This window comes from Guillardia theta, assembly GCF_000315625.1.
Source record: "Guillardia theta CCMP2712 unplaced genomic scaffold GUITHscaffold_44, whole genome shotgun sequence".
Lineage (NCBI taxonomy): Eukaryota > Cryptophyceae > Pyrenomonadales > Geminigeraceae > Guillardia > Guillardia theta.
In genome coordinates, this window is record NW_005434630.1 from 6,559 (window position 1) to 26,184 (window position 19,626).

The 19,626-nt window shown below is 45.8% G+C and overlaps 8 protein-coding genes across 8 annotated transcripts in view; 2 read left to right on the top strand and 6 right to left on the bottom strand.

The window, feature by feature from the left end:
- The window catches only part of GUITHDRAFT_110154 (hypothetical protein), a gene marked incomplete at both ends in the record, with an annotated part of 5,753 nt that extends 5,024 nt beyond the window's left edge, over positions 1-729 (bottom strand). Inside the window, one exon of the mRNA XM_005830620.1 lies at positions 31-729. Within this exon, the coding sequence (XP_005830677.1) occupies positions 31-729 (699 nt within the window). The remainder of the gene's footprint in view (positions 1-30) is intronic.
- Positions 730-816: 87 nt separating this feature from the next.
- Positions 817-1,137, bottom strand: GUITHDRAFT_110155 (hypothetical protein; the record flags this gene model as incomplete). The annotated part of the gene is made up of 1 exon (XM_005830621.1): positions 817-1,137. The coding sequence occupies one exon, from the start codon at positions 1,135-1,137 to the stop codon at positions 817-819; it is 321 nt and encodes a 106-aa protein (XP_005830678.1).
- A 1,924-nt stretch (positions 1,138-3,061) lies between these two features.
- GUITHDRAFT_153147 (hypothetical protein) lies at positions 3,062-4,434 on the bottom strand. The gene is made up of 12 exons (XM_005830622.1): positions 4,361-4,434; positions 4,237-4,307; positions 4,132-4,193; positions 4,018-4,085; positions 3,919-3,972; positions 3,830-3,879; positions 3,742-3,780; positions 3,598-3,694; positions 3,469-3,557; positions 3,363-3,416; positions 3,215-3,309; positions 3,062-3,132 (listed from the first exon to the last, which is right to left on the bottom strand). Exons 1-12 carry the CDS (start codon positions 4,380-4,382, stop codon positions 3,090-3,092), a joined length of 744 nt encoding a protein of 247 aa, XP_005830679.1. The 5' UTR covers positions 4,383-4,434; the 3' UTR covers positions 3,062-3,089.
- A 1,352-nt stretch (positions 4,435-5,786) lies between these two features.
- Positions 5,787-6,948, top strand: GUITHDRAFT_140166 (hypothetical protein; the record flags this gene model as incomplete). The annotated part of the gene is made up of 6 exons (XM_005830623.1): positions 5,787-5,852; positions 5,904-5,955; positions 6,003-6,040; positions 6,086-6,132; positions 6,175-6,256; positions 6,439-6,948. 6 exons carry the CDS (start codon positions 5,787-5,789, stop codon positions 6,946-6,948), a joined length of 795 nt encoding a protein of 264 aa, XP_005830680.1.
- A 373-nt stretch (positions 6,949-7,321) lies between these two features.
- GUITHDRAFT_153148 (hypothetical protein) lies at positions 7,322-7,738 on the bottom strand. The gene has a single exon (XM_005830624.1). It carries the CDS (start codon positions 7,652-7,654, stop codon positions 7,346-7,348), a length of 309 nt encoding a protein of 102 aa, XP_005830681.1. The 5' UTR covers positions 7,655-7,738; the 3' UTR covers positions 7,322-7,345.
- Positions 7,739-10,211: 2,473 nt separating this feature from the next.
- Positions 10,212-11,626, top strand: GUITHDRAFT_140167 (hypothetical protein; the record flags this gene model as incomplete). Its single annotated transcript, XM_005830625.1, has 3 exons — positions 10,212-10,870; positions 11,243-11,352; positions 11,475-11,626. 3 exons carry the CDS (start codon positions 10,212-10,214, stop codon positions 11,624-11,626), a joined length of 921 nt encoding a protein of 306 aa, XP_005830682.1.
- A 2,247-nt stretch (positions 11,627-13,873) lies between these two features.
- Positions 13,874-16,475, bottom strand: GUITHDRAFT_140168 (hypothetical protein; the record flags this gene model as incomplete). Its single annotated transcript, XM_005830805.1, has 11 exons — positions 13,874-13,924; positions 13,969-14,097; positions 14,144-14,240; positions 14,298-14,375; positions 14,422-14,548; positions 14,728-15,278; positions 15,320-15,554; positions 15,777-15,864; positions 15,916-16,021; positions 16,096-16,194; positions 16,297-16,475. 11 exons carry the CDS (start codon positions 16,473-16,475, stop codon positions 13,874-13,876), a joined length of 1,740 nt encoding a protein of 579 aa, XP_005830862.1.
- A 1,717-nt stretch (positions 16,476-18,192) lies between these two features.
- Positions 18,193-19,130, bottom strand: GUITHDRAFT_110160 (hypothetical protein; the record flags this gene model as incomplete). Its single annotated transcript, XM_005830626.1, has 6 exons — positions 18,193-18,274; positions 18,324-18,370; positions 18,426-18,505; positions 18,562-18,790; positions 18,843-18,911; positions 18,975-19,130. 6 exons carry the CDS (start codon positions 19,128-19,130, stop codon positions 18,193-18,195), a joined length of 663 nt encoding a protein of 220 aa, XP_005830683.1.
- Positions 19,131-19,626: the final 496 nt, after the last annotated feature.

Genomic DNA, 19,626 nt, shown 5'->3' on the forward strand with positions numbered 1-19,626 from the left:
TGCGCCAGCCTCCTCCGCAAAGCGTTTCACATTTGGCTCAGCCTCCATGTCGACTTCCTCCCTCATCATCAGCCGCAGTCGGTCTTGCTTGTCGACCTTGCCCGTGCAGCTCAACCCATGGTGCTCAGCAAATTTACTGATCGCAAGAAACAAGAGGCTTACAGATCGACTCTCGATGTCATCGCTCTCAGCCTCCTGCTCGAGCGCATCAGTCGCTGCTGCCCTTGGAGAGAAGGCGCTGCCCCTCCTCGCTGCTTGCGTGACCTTCTTGTTCCCTTGCACCCGTGTCCAGCGCTGCTCGCCGAGGTATGCTCTGAGCTTTTCTTTCAACATGTTTCGCTTCGATCCCAGCGTCGGCGTGGCTGCCCAAGCTCCGAGCGTCATGAACTCTACGTTGCCCGGCGAGCAGAAGGTGTCATGCAGCTTGCCAACACTCTTGTCTAGCTCCAGGGAGATCGGCTTGCCAGCTAGCAGCTCCTCCTCTGATGTCTCCAAGAGCATCGTCGAGAGGTCGAGCAACACCTGTTGATCGACTGGCCCTGACGGTGACGCTGCTTCCATGGTGATCCTGTCGATGTCGCTGAGCTCCAGCCATCCAGCTCCTTGCTGCTGCCCTTGGGGGTCCTGAGCTTGCTCCTCGCTCTCCTCTTCCTCCTGAGAGCTGACCGTGGGTTTGAACCCCACCGCCTCCAGCTTGACTTCCAGGATCCCTTCCAAGTAGAAGGGCATGTCTTCCATCAAGCGTCGAGCCTCTGCCTTGGTCGCCAGGGAGAGAGCTATCAGGCTCCCATCCCAGCTGAGCGTGTCACGATCTTCCTAGACCTCGACGCTGACCAGCTTGAGGTTCATTCTTCTTGCTAACTCCAACATGGCTCGCTTGACTCTCGTGATCGATGTGTTACCTCCTCCGCACAGCGCTTCCATCTCCTTCCTCGAGAAGCGGCCTGTGCTCATGCTTGACCTCGACTTGATCTGTACTCTAAAGCTGCTGCGCCCCGCATGATCTCTCTCGCGAAGTACCTTCCTCTGCTTGGCGATCTTTCCCCTAGGAACGAAGGTGTCGGCTGTGAGCTCGACTGCAAACGTCTCTCTGAGCTTGGCGTCGTCGCTGATGAGAGTGAGATGCACCCCCTCCATCGCCTCACGAGGCCAAGGTCTGCTCGCAACTAGCCGTCGAAGGCGAGCTCAGCACCCACTCCAGCTCTTTTTGCTGGAGAGTGCCCGGGCCTCTCCATGATCGATCCTTTCACTCCTGCTATGAATGTTGCTTGTTCCACTTCATGGTCAGGTAGCAAAGCTGTGATTTCTGCTCGCAGGGGGGCATATTTCTCTTCCTTTTCCTGAAATTTCTTCTTCAGGCATTCCAGACTTGTTTGCTCGACTCCGTCATATTCCGATGTCCTTGCAAATTCGATGAGGACAATGCGTTTGATGCTTGCAAAGTAGCAGCAACCGTCTGGTATCCATTGCCCTTCTTGGTGCATTGAAGTCCCCATCGCTTCCATCGGGGATTCCCACCATGTATCGGACCTGTAACCTAAGCCCTAAACCCTAAACCCCCCCGCGTCACGGCCTGTGGTTCGCACGGGTTGGTATGGATACTTAGGTGTCAATGATCCTTCCGCAGGTTCACCTCAGTACGGAAACCTTGTTACGACTTCTCCTTCCTCTAAATGATAAGGTTCAATCAACTTCTCGCAACCACTCACCTTGCGGCAAATGGCCAGCAATCCGAAGATTTCACCGGACCATTTGCTCAAGACCGAGTTTAATGCACACGAAACCAGAATTGAGGAGCACATGAGAGATAGACTCAGTATATACTAGGATGTGAAACCCAAGCATCCAGACATGAGAGTACCTTAGCAAGACGGCTAGGAAAGCCCCCCGAGTCTTCGTCCAGACGGAGCACAAGTTTGTTAGACTTGTACTATGCCAAAGTCACGCAGATCATAGTATCTGTTAGGATATGCTCCTAAACTGTGATTCAAATAACAGTGCGAGTGATGCGCAGCAGTTCCTTCAAGAAACAAACAGTATCTACGATTCATAAACCATGCACGTGAAGTTTATTCTTTCTCAATTTTCCTTAAATATAGAGGATTAGCTAAACTAGGAATCTGCCTCAGATACCTCAAAATAACCGAGTAAGTAAAGTTAGCACAATAAATCCTATCAGTATCACATCGACCTTAGTTGTAACAAGACAGTTTTTGCTCAAGACCGAGTTTAATGCACACGAAACCAGAATTGAGGAGCACAGCATCCAGACATGAGAGTACCTTAGCAAGACGGCTAGGAAAGCCCCCTCCTCGTCCCACACGCTACATGCCGCCTTGAAACACGTAAGTCGTCTTGGTTTACAGGAGAGTTTTTGTTAACTCGGCGCTATCTGACTGGCACGGCTGGCATACGATCCATCATACGTCCTGTACTAACGAGCCGGAGCACTGCCACCAGTGTGTGAGCGGAGCCTGACTCTCGACCAACACGTGGACGTAGGACAGAGACGGGGAGTGGCTCGTAGGTTTGTAAAACTTCCAGAACACACTCTCCTGTGAGTCTCTTCCCTTCCCTTCTCCTTCTCCGGTTCGTCTTCCCTTCCCTTCTCCTTCTCCGGTTCGTCTTCCCTTCCCTTCTCCTTCTCCGGTTCGTCTTTCCTTCCCTTCTCCGCCTTCCGAAGACTCTCTGTCACCCGATCTCCCCGGCAAACGCTCCGAGTATGTTGCCACACTGCTTCTGCCGCCCTCTCCCAGCACTCCTTCTTCCAACATCCTCGCGCAGAAGGAGGAGACTAGAGGAGCAGCTGCAGGAGAGCCAGACCGTAAGGATAACGGGAGAGGACGGAGGGCGAGGCACGGTAAGTAACTGGGAGAGGAAACGGGAGCAGAGACCGGAGGAGACTGGAGGAGATGCTACACAGGGCATGGAAAATTTTGATACTGAGACGTCAGCGGAAGATTGTCCCGTCTCGCTGTTTCAAGGGTATGTAAAATAGGAACAGAATTTGGTTCAAGTTCTGTTCACACGGTGGTTTGGAATTTGGCATAGGAGAAAGCATGAAGAGACTGCATTGTTAGGATACTGCTTCAAAAGACCTGATCAATTGGCACATTACTGAGATTTTTTCCCCTTGAGCATTGCATCATCCCAATCCATACTAACAATGTGAAGGTCAGATCATCTACAATCATTCCATCATCTCATATTGTACCAATCAGCGCTCATATCCTGATCGACATCGACGTATTTGTTCGACTTGCGACTTCCCGGCTGTCCATGCTCACCAAGAAGTTCATTTAAACGAGTCTGATGATGAGAAATTCATCAGGCAAGGTGAATCACACAATTTCCAAACTCACTGGGTCCTTGATATGAGTGCGAGAGAAGACCATGAAGGACAACTCGTCGTAGATCTGGCGTTGACCGCGAAATCACCCTCCAGTACTCCATCAACACAAGTCGCACCATCAAAATTACTGCGCACACCAGACTGCAGGCAGCTGGGGCAATCATACTTTGCCATGGAGCACCGAACAGAAAATGATTCTGAGCACCTGCAACATGTTAGAGTCTCTCGTTCGGTTAGTTGTTTACATATCATCGCCGGAAGGAGCCAACAAGGAAAAGGTGGAAGAGGAAGAGGAGGAAGAGTGGTGAGCTCGGTCGGATGGGACCAGCTCTCAAGACAGATCTGGCATGTCATGTGAGAAAGGAGAAAGCCAAGGATTTGAGACTCACCAGGGAGAGGATGAGACGATGGCTAGTCCAGGGGGAATGCTAATCGCAAAGGTCAAAAATGCTGTAAGGAGATGGCAAGAACAAATACTCTCGTGTAGAAGAGCCTGTGATAGTCACAATACAGCAGACCCGTTCCACCTGGTCCTCGTCAAGCCGGCAACACAGTAATAACCTCACATAATGACAAGGCGAGGAGAAACCGAAAGCTCCTCCCTAATTCTATCCTCATGCCTGGGTAAATATTAAAAAAACAAGAGCATGAAGGCGTGGAAGCACCTGACTGACATAAGAAGAAGAGATTGATCATGCTGGCCATGTCGAACTTCCCTCCAAAGCAAAGAAAGCTGCAATAGCATTGTAACAGGTCCTGTCACTCACAAATGATCAAACTTTGTGATCAGCCGATACTGCTGTCCTCCTTTGATGATGCTCCTCCAGTCTAAGTGCAGCTCCTGCGAGATCCAAGGTGAGACGCATCTTCAGCCACCAAGCAACCTTCTTGTATTCGGGGTGAAAGCGAAAAAGGATGATCGAAGCTACCAGGAAGAAGCACCAGGTTGCACACACTGCGGGTCATTCCATGACTAATGCATCCGTTTTGCAGTAATCGGCTGCTCACCTGGGGTGACTCTTCCTGACATGTTGGTGATATGCCCGAGCATGCTTCGTAACTATGATACAGAGACAGTGACTGCATATGAGATGATAATTAGATCTTGACAATCTGAACACAAACGCAACATTTTCCTCCCTTTATCAAATTGCCCCCTCCTGCTTACCTCCCTCCCTCCCTCCCTCCCTCCCTCCCTCCCTCCCTCCCTCCCTCCCTCTCCCTGCCACGCTGTCTTCCCATGCAGAACATTATTTTCCTCATTCAGGTAAAGTTTCGGCCTCCCATGTAAAAATAATAAAAGGTGTAAAAGTGTTTTTTTAACAACACAAGGAACAAGCCCGACTCAGAGGAAAAGAAGAGGCAGCAATTTACGGTAACGGAGTAGCTCCCATTCCTCTTGTTTCCAAGCTCTTGGGGAATCAGAAGAGTCAAACCAGCTTTGAAAGGTAATAATAATGCAAGAGGCAAACGAGATGTACATGGATTGAATCGTCAAACTCTGAACGGAATTCTGCAGGATTCAGCATGATATCTGCTCAATTCTTTTATCACAATCTGTGTGATAATCAGGAGGTATCATTCTTGGACTTATTCTGACGTGAACTCATCATGCGTCCCATCAGTTCACACGGTTGCATATCACTGCATTCCGAGGAGCTTTTGGAAATCTTGGAATCCAAATCCAGCGTGATAGCAATATGAAAATGTTCCGAATAATGCATATCAGTGATTCGGTTTGAATTTTCGGTTTTCTCCTGGCCTCTGCTGATCGTACCACCTTGAAATGCAGGCTTCAATGCAGTTGCACGATGGGGTGTTTGTAGGAGATCTCATCGAAATGGTGAATCAAGAGAAGTATGTTGATTTCAACCTGGTTCTTCTTTAAATCAATTTCTTTGCGTAGTTTATTCGCTAAGTCAGATTTTGAAGCTACAAAATGTCTCGAGGGCCCTCCTTTCAGTGAAGTGAACAACATTGTGCTCTTCTCTTTCATCAAGTAGATTATAGGTTTATTTGACCATTCTGAGAAAAGTTTCGACCAATTCTGCTTCGCCACAATCCCGTCATGTAATTAGGGTTCTTGATTATTGGGTTTTCTTACTATTTTCAAGACTTTGAAAGTTCAAAATGATCAAACAAGTGATTCATCGAAGCCAAAAAGTGAAGCGGCTTCTAGCAATCAGTTTTTTTCGATACAAGGGCATATTCAAAGAATCTTTCGATTTGAAAAGTCGCTCACAGTTGCGTGCAGAAAAGAAATCTTGGATTACACGAATGTGCATCATTGGGACATTTATCAAGTCTGACTTCTGTTCCTCATTTTCTCTTTCATGAATATCATTTCGACAGGTGTCTGTTTGGCTGAAAATCAGAGGTATAGAGCAAAACTGTGTTCAGGGTTTAGGAGAACTTCTTGTCATGATGGTTGATTATGGAGCCTTACTCAGGCTTTGAGCGAGAGATTGACATTTTCAAACGAAATGGAATTGATGGACAGGTAGGATGAGAACATTCGACGATCCATTTCAGTATGAGCAAAGTTTTCCAGGTTTTGTTGAAACTTACAAAGGAACACTTGGCCGAGCTAGGCATTGGTCGAGGTGACCCCCCTTGGCATGTTGACGCAAATGTTTGAAGTCCCGTTTAGTCGGAGTTTCAATCAAGCTTCACAAGGAGGTGTCCTTGGTGAGAACGAGATGCCTTCGATTGTTAGGTCATGATTTTACGCAGCTGAAGAGACTGCACTTGAAACCCAACACAAAGAAGCTTTTCATGAGGTAAGCAACAGAATGATCTCGATTCGGTAATTCATGGAATAGGAATCCTTTCCGATTAATCTTTGGATTGTTCACTTTTCACTGGGCTCAAACTTCGGAAGTGGTGGAGAGTGATGCTGAGAAGGTAAATTTCCAGAATATTCAAGCTTACTCCCTAATTATTTGACCGGGTAGGATGAGTGCGTAAATGTCAATGTACAGATAGCTATTGTGTCTTCATTGGCATTCTCATTCACATGGACCATGTTGTTCAGATGTGCAACTTTGTGCATGTGTAATGGGGACAACTCTGACTGCTTTTGCAAGAGAGGATTTGATGTAAGACCCCCGATTCCAGCGTCAATCATGTACTGCTTTTCGGCCGTGGCTTGCATCTTTTTCATGTGGGCTCTAATCATCTCAATCATGATGATCATTCTGATCAACGAAATGAGTGACGACAAAGAGATTTTTGTGCTGATAAACACAGTCATGTCAGCAAGCTCACAAAACACCTCAGGAAGGTTTTTCACCTTGGGTATGTTCTTTATGTCACTTCCAGTCGGAGTCTACTGCCTGTACAATCAGGATTTTGGCCTTGAAAGGATAGAAATTTCACAGCCAGATGACTTGAAGACTTTCGCACTTGGTATTTGTTGCGCTACTTGCATCTTGATTGCATTGCTTTGGGTCTTTGCGTGGATTTTCTCCATTCCACGCGCCATTGGCATTGTCTATGCTTCCAAGCTCAAGGCGACTGAGGATGACATTAACCTTTGGATTCAGAGCAAGAAATTCTTTGACCAGGTTGAAAACACCTCAAACAACCGTATTTAATCAGCTTTGTTTTTCAACTTTCTTTGAGGTTTGTTGAGCTGAAAACAAGGAGTCAACTGAATCAAGTTGGTTGATGGAGTTCTTTACATCCAGTTTTGCAGATTGCAAGTCACAAGCCAGCAGTAGATCTTGGAAGTAGCTATTTTTTACATACTCCCTATTTCTAGTATCTAAAAACTAAACTTCTAGTCGTGTTGCTCATGAAACGATTTTAGAGTACAAGCATCAAAGTTCTTTATCGACTGAAAAAGAAAAGGCAAACCGGAGCAAACAAAGGAGGACGAGGATAAAGCCTACAAACCCGCCTCAATAAAATACCAGGACACGAAGGAGGCAGCGAAAACCGCTACTCCAACCACGCAAGCGACGGCATGCACGACCAGCAGGGGAACAAGGATCAGGGAGCGCAACCATCGCACTCCGCTGTCAGCGTAGCTCCATGGTGATCCGCCAGGTACCAGAGAAACCGCAAAGCGTCAGCATGAAGAAGACCATCCGTACCTGCAGTGAAGGGAAGAAAGGCTTTCGGCGGGTGATGGGTGCCATTACTTGCGCGATGATCCGAAATCTTCTGTTGGGCGGGGCCGGAGAGCGCAGAAAGTCCGACGGGGCTGCCGCTGCTGTTGTAGGGATGAGTCATCGTGAAGTCCAGAACCAGCCCATTCCAGATGTGGGTGGAGGGGCCAGGGAGCCAAAGGTCGCCCATGTGTCGGTTAGTGGGGCCATGCTGAGGGACGAGGGTCCGGGTGTGTTGCAGTCCCTGCTGATGAAGCTTCATGACGATACCAGCTTCCACACAGATGTCGCGAAGAACCACAGTACACTGCTCATGTGCGGTGGTCCAGAGAGCTGCGCGATGACGACAATTGGACAAAAGAGAGAGACCGCGGCTTCGCAAAGTTCCTTGTCGGAGCAATTTTTGACACTTGGATGTATACCTTGGATTGACAGGGTAGGGTGATTTACCACCGGTTATTCAATATAGAACTATTACTCCATAATAGGAAATCAAGGGGTGGTAAATGATGGACAACTAGGTAGGGTGATATTTTCGAGTGAGCGGTAGCCGAGGCTTGTGATGGCCATGGATGAGCCAGACGTGGATCCAGACATGGCGTTGCAACATCGCGACATGCGCCTCGAGGATACAGCAGCTTCAACCTCATCTCCAAGTCCTCCTCGAAATCCTCGATCTAATGCTGATCAGACCATGGAGTTTCTGGAACAGGACTTAAACGACATCACAATAGCTAAAGATTACATCGCTACCTTGCAAGCCATGCTTGCTTCAGTATCCAGCCAGAAAGACAGCTTGCGAGCCAAATTAAGTTTTCTCCGGCGAGAAAACAGCATGCTGACTGACAAGCTTGACATAATGTCTACCAACTTTCAAAGACAAGCCAATCATCTTGACCTTGAATGTAGAGAAAAGCAGCAATTAGACACTGAATGCTTCCAACTGGGTGAAAAGGTCCTTCTTGAATTTCGAGATGTCAAAAAAACTGATAGAATTGAATTCAAGATGCAAAATTATGTTAAGGAGATGAAGATGGTATCCTCACATTTGGAACAGGAACGAAGTGCAAGAGAACAAACAGAGGTCAATTTATCCATCGGACTTCACATGTTGAATTTTACATACAGGCTAGGCTGTCGACTGCACAAACTGTTCAGGAAGCGCTTGTTCGTCAGGTCCTGATTTCTTCTCTCGGTACTTACCTAAGAAGTTTATTCTGAATGTAGAAGCATGAAGCCATTTTGTTGTCACAAGAATTTGAGCGACAATTAGTGGAAGAGAAGCTTGAGGTGCAACGCATGAAGACAAATTTGCAAGAATTAGGGACCGACTTAAATCTCTGTGTCCAGGTTCTTATCCACTTACTGCGCCTCCTCTGAAAACTTATCATGACATTGATGCGCAGGAGAAACGGTTTTTAGAAGAACAAGTGGTTGGAGCTCAGATCAATCTGCTTAAAGCAAAAAAAGCTAATTTTGACATCCGAGTTTTGTTGAAATATTCAGTTGAATGGAAAATCCTTGTTCTTTTGAATGCACAAAAATATCAACGCTTGGAAGATGTTGCAAAACTGCGAATTCACAAGGCGACACATAGATATTTTCTCAAATGGATGCATATCGTGAAGCATATGAGCATAGTGGCAGGGCAAGAGCTAGACTTTTGTATGGCTGATCAACGAAAAACAATTTTGCTTTTCTATAATCTTTGGGGGATTCATGTTCGAAGGAGTTTTAAAGCAAGGGAACGCAGCGACATTCTTTACCGTAATTTGCGACACAATTCGAGAAAACAGATTTTACGATGCTACATGGTGTGGTGGTGCAACGTGCATCACAAAAAAATTGAAATGCATCGAGTTATTGCCTCACTAGCAAGACATTTCATTGTACGAATCGGATCTGAAGTGCTCATCAAATGGTCGATTCAAACCAAACATTCTGCAAATATTCGAAAACAATGCTTGCAATTACAATGGAAGAGAGGATCAAAAGCTCTAAAGATCCATTTGTGGCACTGGATAAAACTCCTTCAAGCATCCCTGGGTTACAGTGATGGAATCCTTACTATGATTACTTATCGCTCTTTCATCATGAAAGCTTTGAAGGGTATCTTTTATCTTTGGTGCAGTTTTGCGCGACAGAAAAACATCTTGATCACCAAGGGGGTGCATCTAAATAGAAGACATCTTCGTGCCACTGCAAAATGCTGTCTGAACAAGTGGAATTTGGTTTCTAACACTCCAGGCAAAGTTTTTGACAAAGAAGTTCCATATTTTGAATCACTCGTGACTTGTAACCGTAGAACGATTCAAAGAAGTTTACAAGAATGGTATCTGCGAGAAAAGAGTGTCAAAGAATTCAGATCTTCAGTTTGCAAAATTCGACGTAAACATTTTCAGCAAGAAACTAACAAATGGCTTCTGATTTGGAGTGTTTTTGTAAGGAAAAAATCATTGCTCCACAAATATCTTGTACTACTTTCAGCACGAAATTCTACTTGCAAGCTAAGAGAAAGATTTGCAGCATGGCATTGCTATCACATTCTGAATGTCCTTCATCGAAAAGGCGAACAAAAACTAAAGCACAAAGAAATGAAAAGACTCAGATACATCTGTTCCGCTTGGTATCTAACCATTCATCAACAGAAGGCAAAATCAGTGTCAGATCGAGCAAGAAAGAAGAAATTGCAATATACACTAATCCATCGCATACTATCACATTGGAGAGAGAGCGCAGGGGAAGGCATGCGGCTGAGAACAGTCGGGCAGAAGGTCGTGCGGCGGATGAGGAGCCTAGCGCTGGCCATGGGGTACGGGGAGTGGAAGAGCCGGTGGGAGGATGCCAGGAGGTACAGAGACGTCGTCGGGAAGACGGCGCGGCGGTGGAGATACGCGCTAGCAGGATCAGCAATCGGACGGTGGAGAGAGAGCGCAGGGGAAGGCATGCGGCTGAGAACAGTCGGGCAGAAGGTCGTGCGGCGGATGAGGAGCCTAGCGCTGGCCATGGGGTACGGGGAGTGGAAGAGCCGGTGGGAGGATGCCAGGAGGTACAGAGACGTCGTCGGGAAGACGGCGCGGCGGTGGAGATACGCGCTAGCAGGATCAGCAATCGGACGGTGGAGAGAGAGCGCAGGGGAAGGCATGCGGCTGAGAACAGTCGGGCAGAAGGTCGTGCGGCGGATGAGGAGCCTAGCGCTGGCCATGGGGTACGGGGAGTGGAAGAGCCGGTGGGAGGATGCCAGGAGGTACAGAGACGTCGTCGGGAAGACGGCGCGGCGGTGGAGATACGCGCTAGCAGGATCAGCAATCGGACGGTGGAGAGAGAGCGCAGGGGAAGGCATGCGGCTGAGAACAGTCGGGCAGAAGGTCGTGCGGCGGATGAGGAGCCTAGCGCTGGCCATGGGGTACGGGAAGTGGCGGACTTTGGTTGGTATGGCTCGTTCTCTTCGCAAGATCTCCATTAGGTTTCACTTCGCGAGATGGATGTCGCTCATGTCAATCGTAATTGACTCTTGGAGGCAAACCTGTACACGTTTTCGACATTGCCGTTGTTGTTTTGAATTGATAGTCTCGCTTCATTGCTCGAATATTCTTTTTTCATTTTTTTCGAATTGGTTGTTTTTTCTGCGAGATGACGTGGCACGTCGAACACATCTAATTTACAGAATTGAAAGGCTTGCTGTCGTTCAACCTACGCATTGTGGCTCGCAATTGCTTTCAAATTGGTTGTTTATGGTTAATGCAAATCGGATCGAGTCATCATATGCTTCACGCAGAATGGCACAGAGATATTATGCGGTCGTCAAGCTTTATCTCAGATTTTGGATAGAGCTTTACCTCAGCAAGAAATCTTTTGTCCACTTGGTTTCTTGCTGGATGAGAAAAGGTGAACACAAGTATCAAGTTTTTGCCTTTGGATTTTGGAAAGAGCTGTGTGAAGAAAAGAGTATGTTTTCGAAGATCCTGTCTGTTCGTATCAAAACATTGAAATTTCTGATGTGCCGAAAGGTTTTCAAATATTGGGAAATAAGGATGAAAGACAATTGCATTTTGAAATATGGTCTCAGAAATCTATTGAAAAAAATGATACGAAAGCAGTTGGCAATCTCCTTTGCAACGTGGAAATGGTGGCAACTTCAATCCAAGAAAAAGAATTCTAGAATGATGAGGTTTAGAATGACTCGATCCAAATCAGCCCTTCGAGGTGTTCTACAAAGCTTTTTCACACTTTTGGAATGGCGGAAACAAAAAATCATGGCCAAAATTTTCAGAGAGAAAAAATTGATGAACTACAAGAAAAGATTGGTGGGATATTGGATGATGGCTTGCACAAAGCGACAGATTCGATTGAGAATGGACTACGTCGCAGATCGTTACTTGTCGGATATAGTCTTGCGGAATCAATATGAAATTTTTGACCACTGGAAGCTATTATCTCAGAGAAAGAAATATTTGTCTTGCTCTCTCCGTGTACAGAACACAAAAAACGTCAACAAACATCTGATTCGTGCTGTACAAGGCTGGTTGAATTACGCCAACCTTGTCACGAAGCAAAAGAAAAATCAAATACGTTTTAGAAAATGTGTCGAAAGAAAGCTGCGCCTTATTGTATTATACAAGCTACATAATCAAGTGACCATCGTCAAGAATATTACAAATTCAGTCCAAGCAATGCATAAGAAACACTTACACAGTGTCTTTCATCGTTGGTTCGGCTCTGTGCAAAACAAGAATGAGAGCCTTTACATGAAATTGACTAGTTACAGCAGGCTAGCTGTCCGTCTCGAATGTAGTCAAAAGAGCATGAAATCTTTGAGATTCACCATTTTAGGTGCATGGACTTATTTATTCCGACAAAAACGTGGCAGCAAGTTTCTGCGCTCCAATCTTAGTCTACTCTGGGACAAACATGCTCTTTCTGGGAGTTATGATCTATGGAAAAAGGTCTCGGTCTCATCAAGAAAAAAACATTACGCTCTTGTACGAATTCTTCAACGAGTGTGCAACAAGAGGCAAAAGGAAGCATGGACAGGCTGGCGACACATTCTCATTTTGAAGCAATCGATTGACAGGAAGTCCACAATAGTCAGAGTATTTCAATGCAGCCGGAACAGAGCAGGCATTCGAAGAGCATATCTTGCATGGTCTTGGCATGTAAACGATTCCAACATCACTTTCGACTGGATGTTTCGAGTGCGATCAGTAATCATCCAGTGTTGGATATCAAGTTGCTTTTTGGAATGGAAAGCAATTACCAGACAAAAAGCTCGAAAGCTGGAAAAGTTGAACGATTCTCGTGCAGGTCGAGTCAAATTCACGGCATTTCATCGATTCAAAGCGAATGTTTGCACAATTTTATTTGCCCGGTTCGGTTCTCTGCAATCGTTACATTGGAGTTGCAAAAAGGAAGGGAAGCTTGCCTTTGTAATGTGGTTGGAGTATACCACTTGGAAAGCAAACATTAGAAACGTAATTGTACATCGCTGCAAAATTCTAGCGTCACGCAACATGCAGAAACTTTCAATCAGATGTTGGCTGAATTTTCACAAGTTTTCAATGATGGTCAAAAACGCGGCCAAAAAGGCCGAACATCAATCTGGAGATAGTCTGTTGAATCGAAGCTACTTTATATGGTCGCAAGAAACCCACTTGCGCCAGAGGCTGTCATGTGCCGCGAGTAGAGTTGGTTTCAAACAAACATTCAATCAGAAACGAAGGTCTTTCTTAGAGCTTTGCTCATGGGCCCATAAAAGAACATTGCAAAAACATTTCCAACGGAAAATCTCCGCTCGTCATCTCTCATTCCTTTTGCACGATTGTTTGAAAAGGTGGAGAGTTGAGGTTTGTGTGAACAACAGGTAGCCCCTTCTTGATTGTGCCATCATTGCTAACGATCGAAGGTACTGGAAGCTCCAGGATTCAAAATGTAAGGAGATACTCGAGTTTTGCTTGTCCTCGTGGCACAAGAGAACCAAACAAGTTTGACTCTTGCTCGGGAAGAAAAATTCTTGACGTCAAGATGACAGGTAATGGAGAGCTGCGCACTCGGTCGGCGACGAATGCTCAACCGCACACAAGTGTTGCACTCTACCACCTTTCATTCTTGGAGATTGTGGTCGAAATTAACCTCAAAAGCGTTGAGGAAGAGCCAAGCTTACCTCTCCAAGGTCCAGCTAGACTGCATGGTCAAGTGGCAGATGGCAGCAACGTTTTCGGAGGAGGAAAAGTGCTCAAGACAGGTACAGAACATTCTTTACATCTTTTGATGACAAGTCTTTCCAGGTCGCAGCGCTCGTGAGCAGTGCTTGCAGGTCTTCAAAGGGAAGAGAACTTATGCGATATATGATACGAGAGCATGCTGCCTTTGAATGAAGTTCCTATCTAAAATATCACCCCAGATTTTCCAATTATGCTGTGGAATGTGAAAAGGCAGGTTCATCATCGAAGCCATTGAGTACCTGTGCAAGTATCAAGAACTAGCCGCGGCAGCTGATGCATTTACCGAGTGCTCGTTGAGATATTTCACCATGTACTCCCCTTCTCCTTCCAGGTGGTACCCCAGGCTTGCGTAATACTGTCTGACACCCACACCGGATATCACGGCTACCTTCCGTTTCCCTGCTTTCCATGCCTAAACCAGCGTCACAGTCTTCACATAATGCACATCGCTCCCGCACAAGCCGCTCTGCACGAGCCATCAGTCTTCGCCCGAAGCCAACATGCTGCGGCCTGATGAGATTGTCGTCCTCGTAGGTGGGGACAAGAACTCCATAACTGCAAATCGTGTGAAGAGTAGACAGACTTAGAGGGGTAAAACGACTAACGACTTACACATGTAATTCTCGAATCAAGGCAGCGTCCAAAAGTTCAGGAAATATGGTGGATGTGGAATCTCCGTTGATTCTCAACCTGACAAGCGACATTGACATCTGTTTGATTCGTCTGTTCTATCGACCTTACAAATCCCAGCAAAGTTTCAAAGTTTGGAGTCTCAAAGCTGATGAATGTTTCCAAGCCACCGGACGAAAAGTGAGTCCTCTCAACGAGGACGGCTTCCTTCAAATCCACCACCTTGTTCAAGACTTATTTGTAATGCAACACAACCAAAGTCAGTTCGATACTGAATTTTTGATCTCTCGGCATCGAATGCATCTGCAACTTAATCCTTGTTGTCTCATTTTTGATGAAATGATTTGTCTCAAATTTGTCTTGTTATTTCCTGAAAAAGCGTTCATTCTAGTCTTTTAGAAAACCCAATCACCTCCCAGAATACTCTGATTCGGGATGTCTCGAGGGATGCGATTGATCCGCTTCCACTCTTGAATATGCTGCTTGAACCATATTAACAGCTCTACAAGCTCTGTCCCATCATTTCTATCCGCATACGGCTTGTACAGTCCCTCGTGATACCATTGTGCAATCTTAGTAAACGGCGTCACTGTTGTAGGATAAATTTTGTAGTAGTCGGCATCCATGTCGGGATCAAACAAAGCCTTTTCAAGCATTTCTCTGTCGATTTGGGGACTGGCTCCTAAATGAGAAATAAATAATGTCCCATCAAACAAGTGAATTTCACCAGGGAGATCAGGCATCAGATGGATATCCACTTTGAAGCAGTTATCTTTCAAAAGCTTGATCGCCTTCATTCCTTGCGCATGCGTGCATTTTCGATTGACGATCTCTAAGATCGTGTCGTTCGTGTGCTGCAAGCCCACCTGGACTCTGGTACATCCATAGCTGCGAAAACGTCGAATCTCTGCTCTTGTGATGAAATCTGGTCTCGTTTCCAAAGTGATCCCGATGACTTTGTATCTATGAAAACTATCAGATTGATTACCCCAATGCAAGATTACCTTGCGCCTTCATTAATCTTCTGTTCTTCTTTGATCTCCAATGGAAGTCTCCTCTCTTGTGGTGGATCATCAAGAGTATTTGCAGCATAATAGATATCCTTGAACTGAAAATCAAGCACAAGACTCTCACAGAATTCAAGTACGCGAATGAAATTCTTTTGATAATCTTCAGGGTAAAATGACCAGGTACCACCAAGGACTAAGACTTCAATCTTGTCCACCTTATGACCTATGTCTGTGCATTTGTCATTACTGTGAACGGGGAATTGCAATGCTGTGCCCACTTCGAAGGCAAGACACACGGTCGCGAAACTGCTCTACACAGTCCCAATTGTTTGCCATACCCTACAAGGTGCAGGAGACAAAGAAATCACTGGAAGTCATCGTGTTCGGAGAAACTTTACCCGTTTGCATCCCGGCTCTGTTGAGAGATAGCTGCGAGGAAGCAACTGCGTACCGTTCTCGTCGACCTCGTTGGGGCAATAATGGCAGTCCATTGGACATGAGAAGGGACCAGGCGCCGTGAAGAGAGTGACGACTAGCACCTGCAAGTATAATCACAAGAAAAGCGAGGAAGACGCGTGTCTCTGACTCACTCCAGACCATGATCGACAGCTCTTCCTGATCAGCAAACTACTGAAGGAGTGATCCGCCTCAACGACTCCCCTTTGTACAAGATCATTGTATGCTTTCACAAGAGAACTGCAGAGTGTTCAAGTCATGTCGGTGTATGAATGCTGGGACATCAATGCCTGATTGGAGGCATGATCTTGTACTTCTTGCTCAACTGATGCCTGGAAGTATCCAACAAACTTCTGCCTGCCTTGTGATCGAGTCCCGTCCAATTCGTCGAGATCAGAAGATCGTGCAAGAATCTGCAAGGTAAATAGTCAGTAGGCGAGAAAATTCAGAAAAGCAACTTCCTCAGTGTGATATTGGATGTTTCTGTCTGTTCGTGAACTGTTTCTTCAGTCAACCTTGCATGACTCTGGATCTTGTGCGCCCCCTTCAGACCCGTGCTCAAAAGCGCTGATTCCATCACGGAGGCTGCAGTGTGAGGCGAGGCTTCTCTCTCGCAGCTTCCATCGCAGGTCGACAAGAACAAGGTCGCGAATAGCAGCAGCAGCATCCCTGTCGTCGCTTCCCTGCCCTGCATTTTGATGGGATAAAAATGTTCTTTGAAGCCTGCCTCACGATCTACATAGGGAATAGAGGAAGACCAGCAAAGTTTTCTACTCCCTGTAGGTGCATTTGCTTCGCTCAAGAATTGAGCGCCAGGCATGCCAACGACACTGAGTGACCAAGTGATGGACAAGTGGAAGACATTTCGGAAGATGAACTCAGACTCGTCCGCCATGACCAGTATTTCCTCCATCTGCCTCAACATCTGTCCCGCTGACGCTTCTGTTATGTCCGAACTCTGATGCAACAGTGAAGATGGGACCAGACGAAGAAACTATCATTATGGACGGTGACATATTAGAGATCACGCCGGAGGTAAAGTCTGCGAACACTGCCGCTTTCTCAAGCATGTGCGACTAGGAACTTGCGGAAGACATGTCTGAAAGCTCTCCCCGATGGATTCTGTGGAGGTTTTGCTTGTGCACGAAAGGACAGAAATGACAATTGTTAGCATGAAGATCAGCAGGGACGATGGTAGGATTCAGCAACCTCTGATTCTTGTCTTTTTCTCTCCAATTTCCTGCAACACGAAGTTAAGAATGCTCTACTCGAGGTTGATGCGCTTGTTGTTGCCATCTTGTGACCAACTGAAAATTGCAAAGTCGAACAAGCTTACTCGCGGAAGCCTTGAAGGTAATGTTGGGATTTGCCTACCCCCGCCAACTTGGTTGATGAAGAAATTCTCAGATCTCAAGAGTCCATGAGATACAAGATTTGGATGACATGACGTGAGTCCCTTTGGCTGAACTGATTTACAATCCAAATGGAAGATGGCTACTTGATATCGCTCTTGATGATTCTTGCAGGATTGACAACCTGAAGAGTTTACATATCAACTCTGTCACAAGATGATGACACAGAGAAGCTGCGCAGTAAATCAGCGTCTAGTCTTTTATCAAGATGGATCTAGAAATGGGGATCAGAGTCTTGTGTGAGAATGTTCATGAATCCGATTAAATTTCAATGGCAATTGGCTGTTTACACATGAGAACGTCTATCTAGTCAATTGAACCGATTGACAAACTATGAACAAACATTGTATGATGCAATCATGGAGTTTTAGTAGAATTCGATGAAGAAGACAAAGTTTTTGATTGGTTGTTTGTTGTGAGCAACACCTTCCAATGAAAATGAGCAGGATTTATTACATCAAGTTTGACGTGAGATTAGTTCCTATTCGCCAGCCGGTAGACAAGGAAGTCCAGAGCCCATCCCTTGCGAAACCTTACATGATAGTGTTATCACACCAGCGGAATGCAATAAAGTAGAATTGACTCACATCACATACAGACATGCAATGTGCAGCGCTACTGCGAGCTTGCGATACAGTACAATTCTTCAACACATCTCCCCTGCAAAGAGTGTACGATCAAGCGATGCGGGAAAATTGGAAAGTTGGATAAAAAGGGAACTGGAAATATCAGCGCCATTTTGAGTATTAATATAAGGACAATTTGAGATGCAGTGGAATATCTGGTCAACATGTTTGCACTTTGCACTCACGGGCTGGGGATGATAGAAGGCTCGGTTATCTCATTCTTCTGAGCTAATCCGGAAAGGATTCCGAACATTTCGCGAACACTTACTCTATTTCGGGACAAATGATTTTTTTTTAGTGAGGCTTTCAAAAACAGACTCCCTCCCTCTCCGAGAGGTCAGTGAGAGGCTTTGGGTGAACGGTGAACTTTTATTTATCGTGTATCCTTGGCAGTCTTTTGCGGGCTCATCGCAAACTTCTCGAACAGAAAGAACGTCATCTTGCCGCGGCCGTATCTGCTCAGATATGTCAACTTGAAATAGACCAAGGCGTTCGTAGGAATACTCTCGGACGATCTTGTGCCGAAGAACCCAGGATTCCTTATCCAAGTCCTGGTGGTTTCACGTGGTTAGAGGGTTTGCGAGAGTGAGAGCAATACAAAATTACCAGTGGACGCGTCATGGTAATTGCACGTGCTCCCACTCGTAGCTTTTCCATTCTTTTTATCAATGTATCGTTCATCTCATCTGTCCAGCAAGTGTTTGCTGCAAACACGACATCTCCTCTCGACCACCAATCGAACGCCATTGCGTCGTCCAATTTAAAGCTAATTTCTTGTCCAAACCATCATACCAGAAAACAAAGCGATTCAAAATCTTACTTCCGATCTCGGTTGCCGCGAAGGTGGTCTTCCTTTCTGCAACCATAGTCCAGAAGGACTGCTGAAGGCGAAGGGCAGCCTTATGCAACGGTTCAACAAATTCAATCCCAATGGATTCTGAAAATGGAAACAGTGAAGCAGCAAGCAAAACCTATCATATCAAAATGTGAGTAAAATCACTCTCAGTGCGAAGGCTTTGATACCGCCTTGCCTGTCCCAGAACCGAGGTCTACAAATATTTCGCCCTCTTTGGGTTGTACCAAACACAAAATCTGAAGAAAAGGTCAGATAGTCCTTTTCATCGGAAGGTCTCATATTGAGTACATGCAAATCACCTCAGCAAAAGAAGATGGAGAGATTTCGCCATATGTGTGTGAACCAAGATGCTGAATAGCATCTTCTGGCTTTGTTCCCGCAACCAGCACATGGGTCTCCACCTGATCTATAACTTCCATACCGTCTTTTGGCACAATTCCTTTGGACTGCGCCATACTCTCTTCCTTCGTATCTCTCAGCGCTTGGACAGACAAGGATAATTGATTGAAAAGTTTGGGACGAGTTTCCTTGGCGATTCGATAACCATCTTCTCCTTGCAATACCGGACCCAATTGCTGCAATTTTTCCGATTGCATTTCTGTAAGATTGCTGCGAGAGAGAAAGGTTACATTCTTGAAATGCGTTCGGCAGATTACATTACCTCATGAGGCGAATGGGTGCGGAACCAAACTTTTCTTGCATGTCGATCCCTTCAACTTTTCTGACCCACTGTAATCCTTGTTCACCCAAGTCAATCAATTGCAGAGGGGTTCTTTCTCTCTGTCTCTGTTCTAACATTGATTTATCTTTCATTACTTTCAGGATAGATGAGGTCTTCACTGACTTTTCTATTCCCCCTTTTTTCACAGTAAGAAATTCAGGTTTTCTTTTCCAATGCCGGCGTAAATTTCTTTCTTGTTCGGCAGTTAATTCAATTCCTTCCACGTTTGC

Bases quoted from the DNA above. Each gene is read 5' to 3' on its own strand.
- GUITHDRAFT_153147 (XM_005830622.1), bottom strand. From the start codon at position 4,382: ATGTCAGGAAGAGTCACCCCAG. The intron at 4,086-4,131 runs GTTTGATCATTT...ATGCTATTGCAG, and splicing joins CAGTATCGGCTGATCACAAA to CTTTCTTTGCTTTGGAGGGA. The intron at 3,781-3,829 runs GTATTTGTTCTT...CTTTGCGATTAG, and splicing joins ACAGGCTCTTCTACACGAGA to CATTCCCCCTGGACTAGCCA.
- GUITHDRAFT_153148 (XM_005830624.1), bottom strand. From the start codon at position 7,654: ATGGGCGACCTTTGGCTCCCTGGCCCCTCCACCCACATCTGGAATGGG.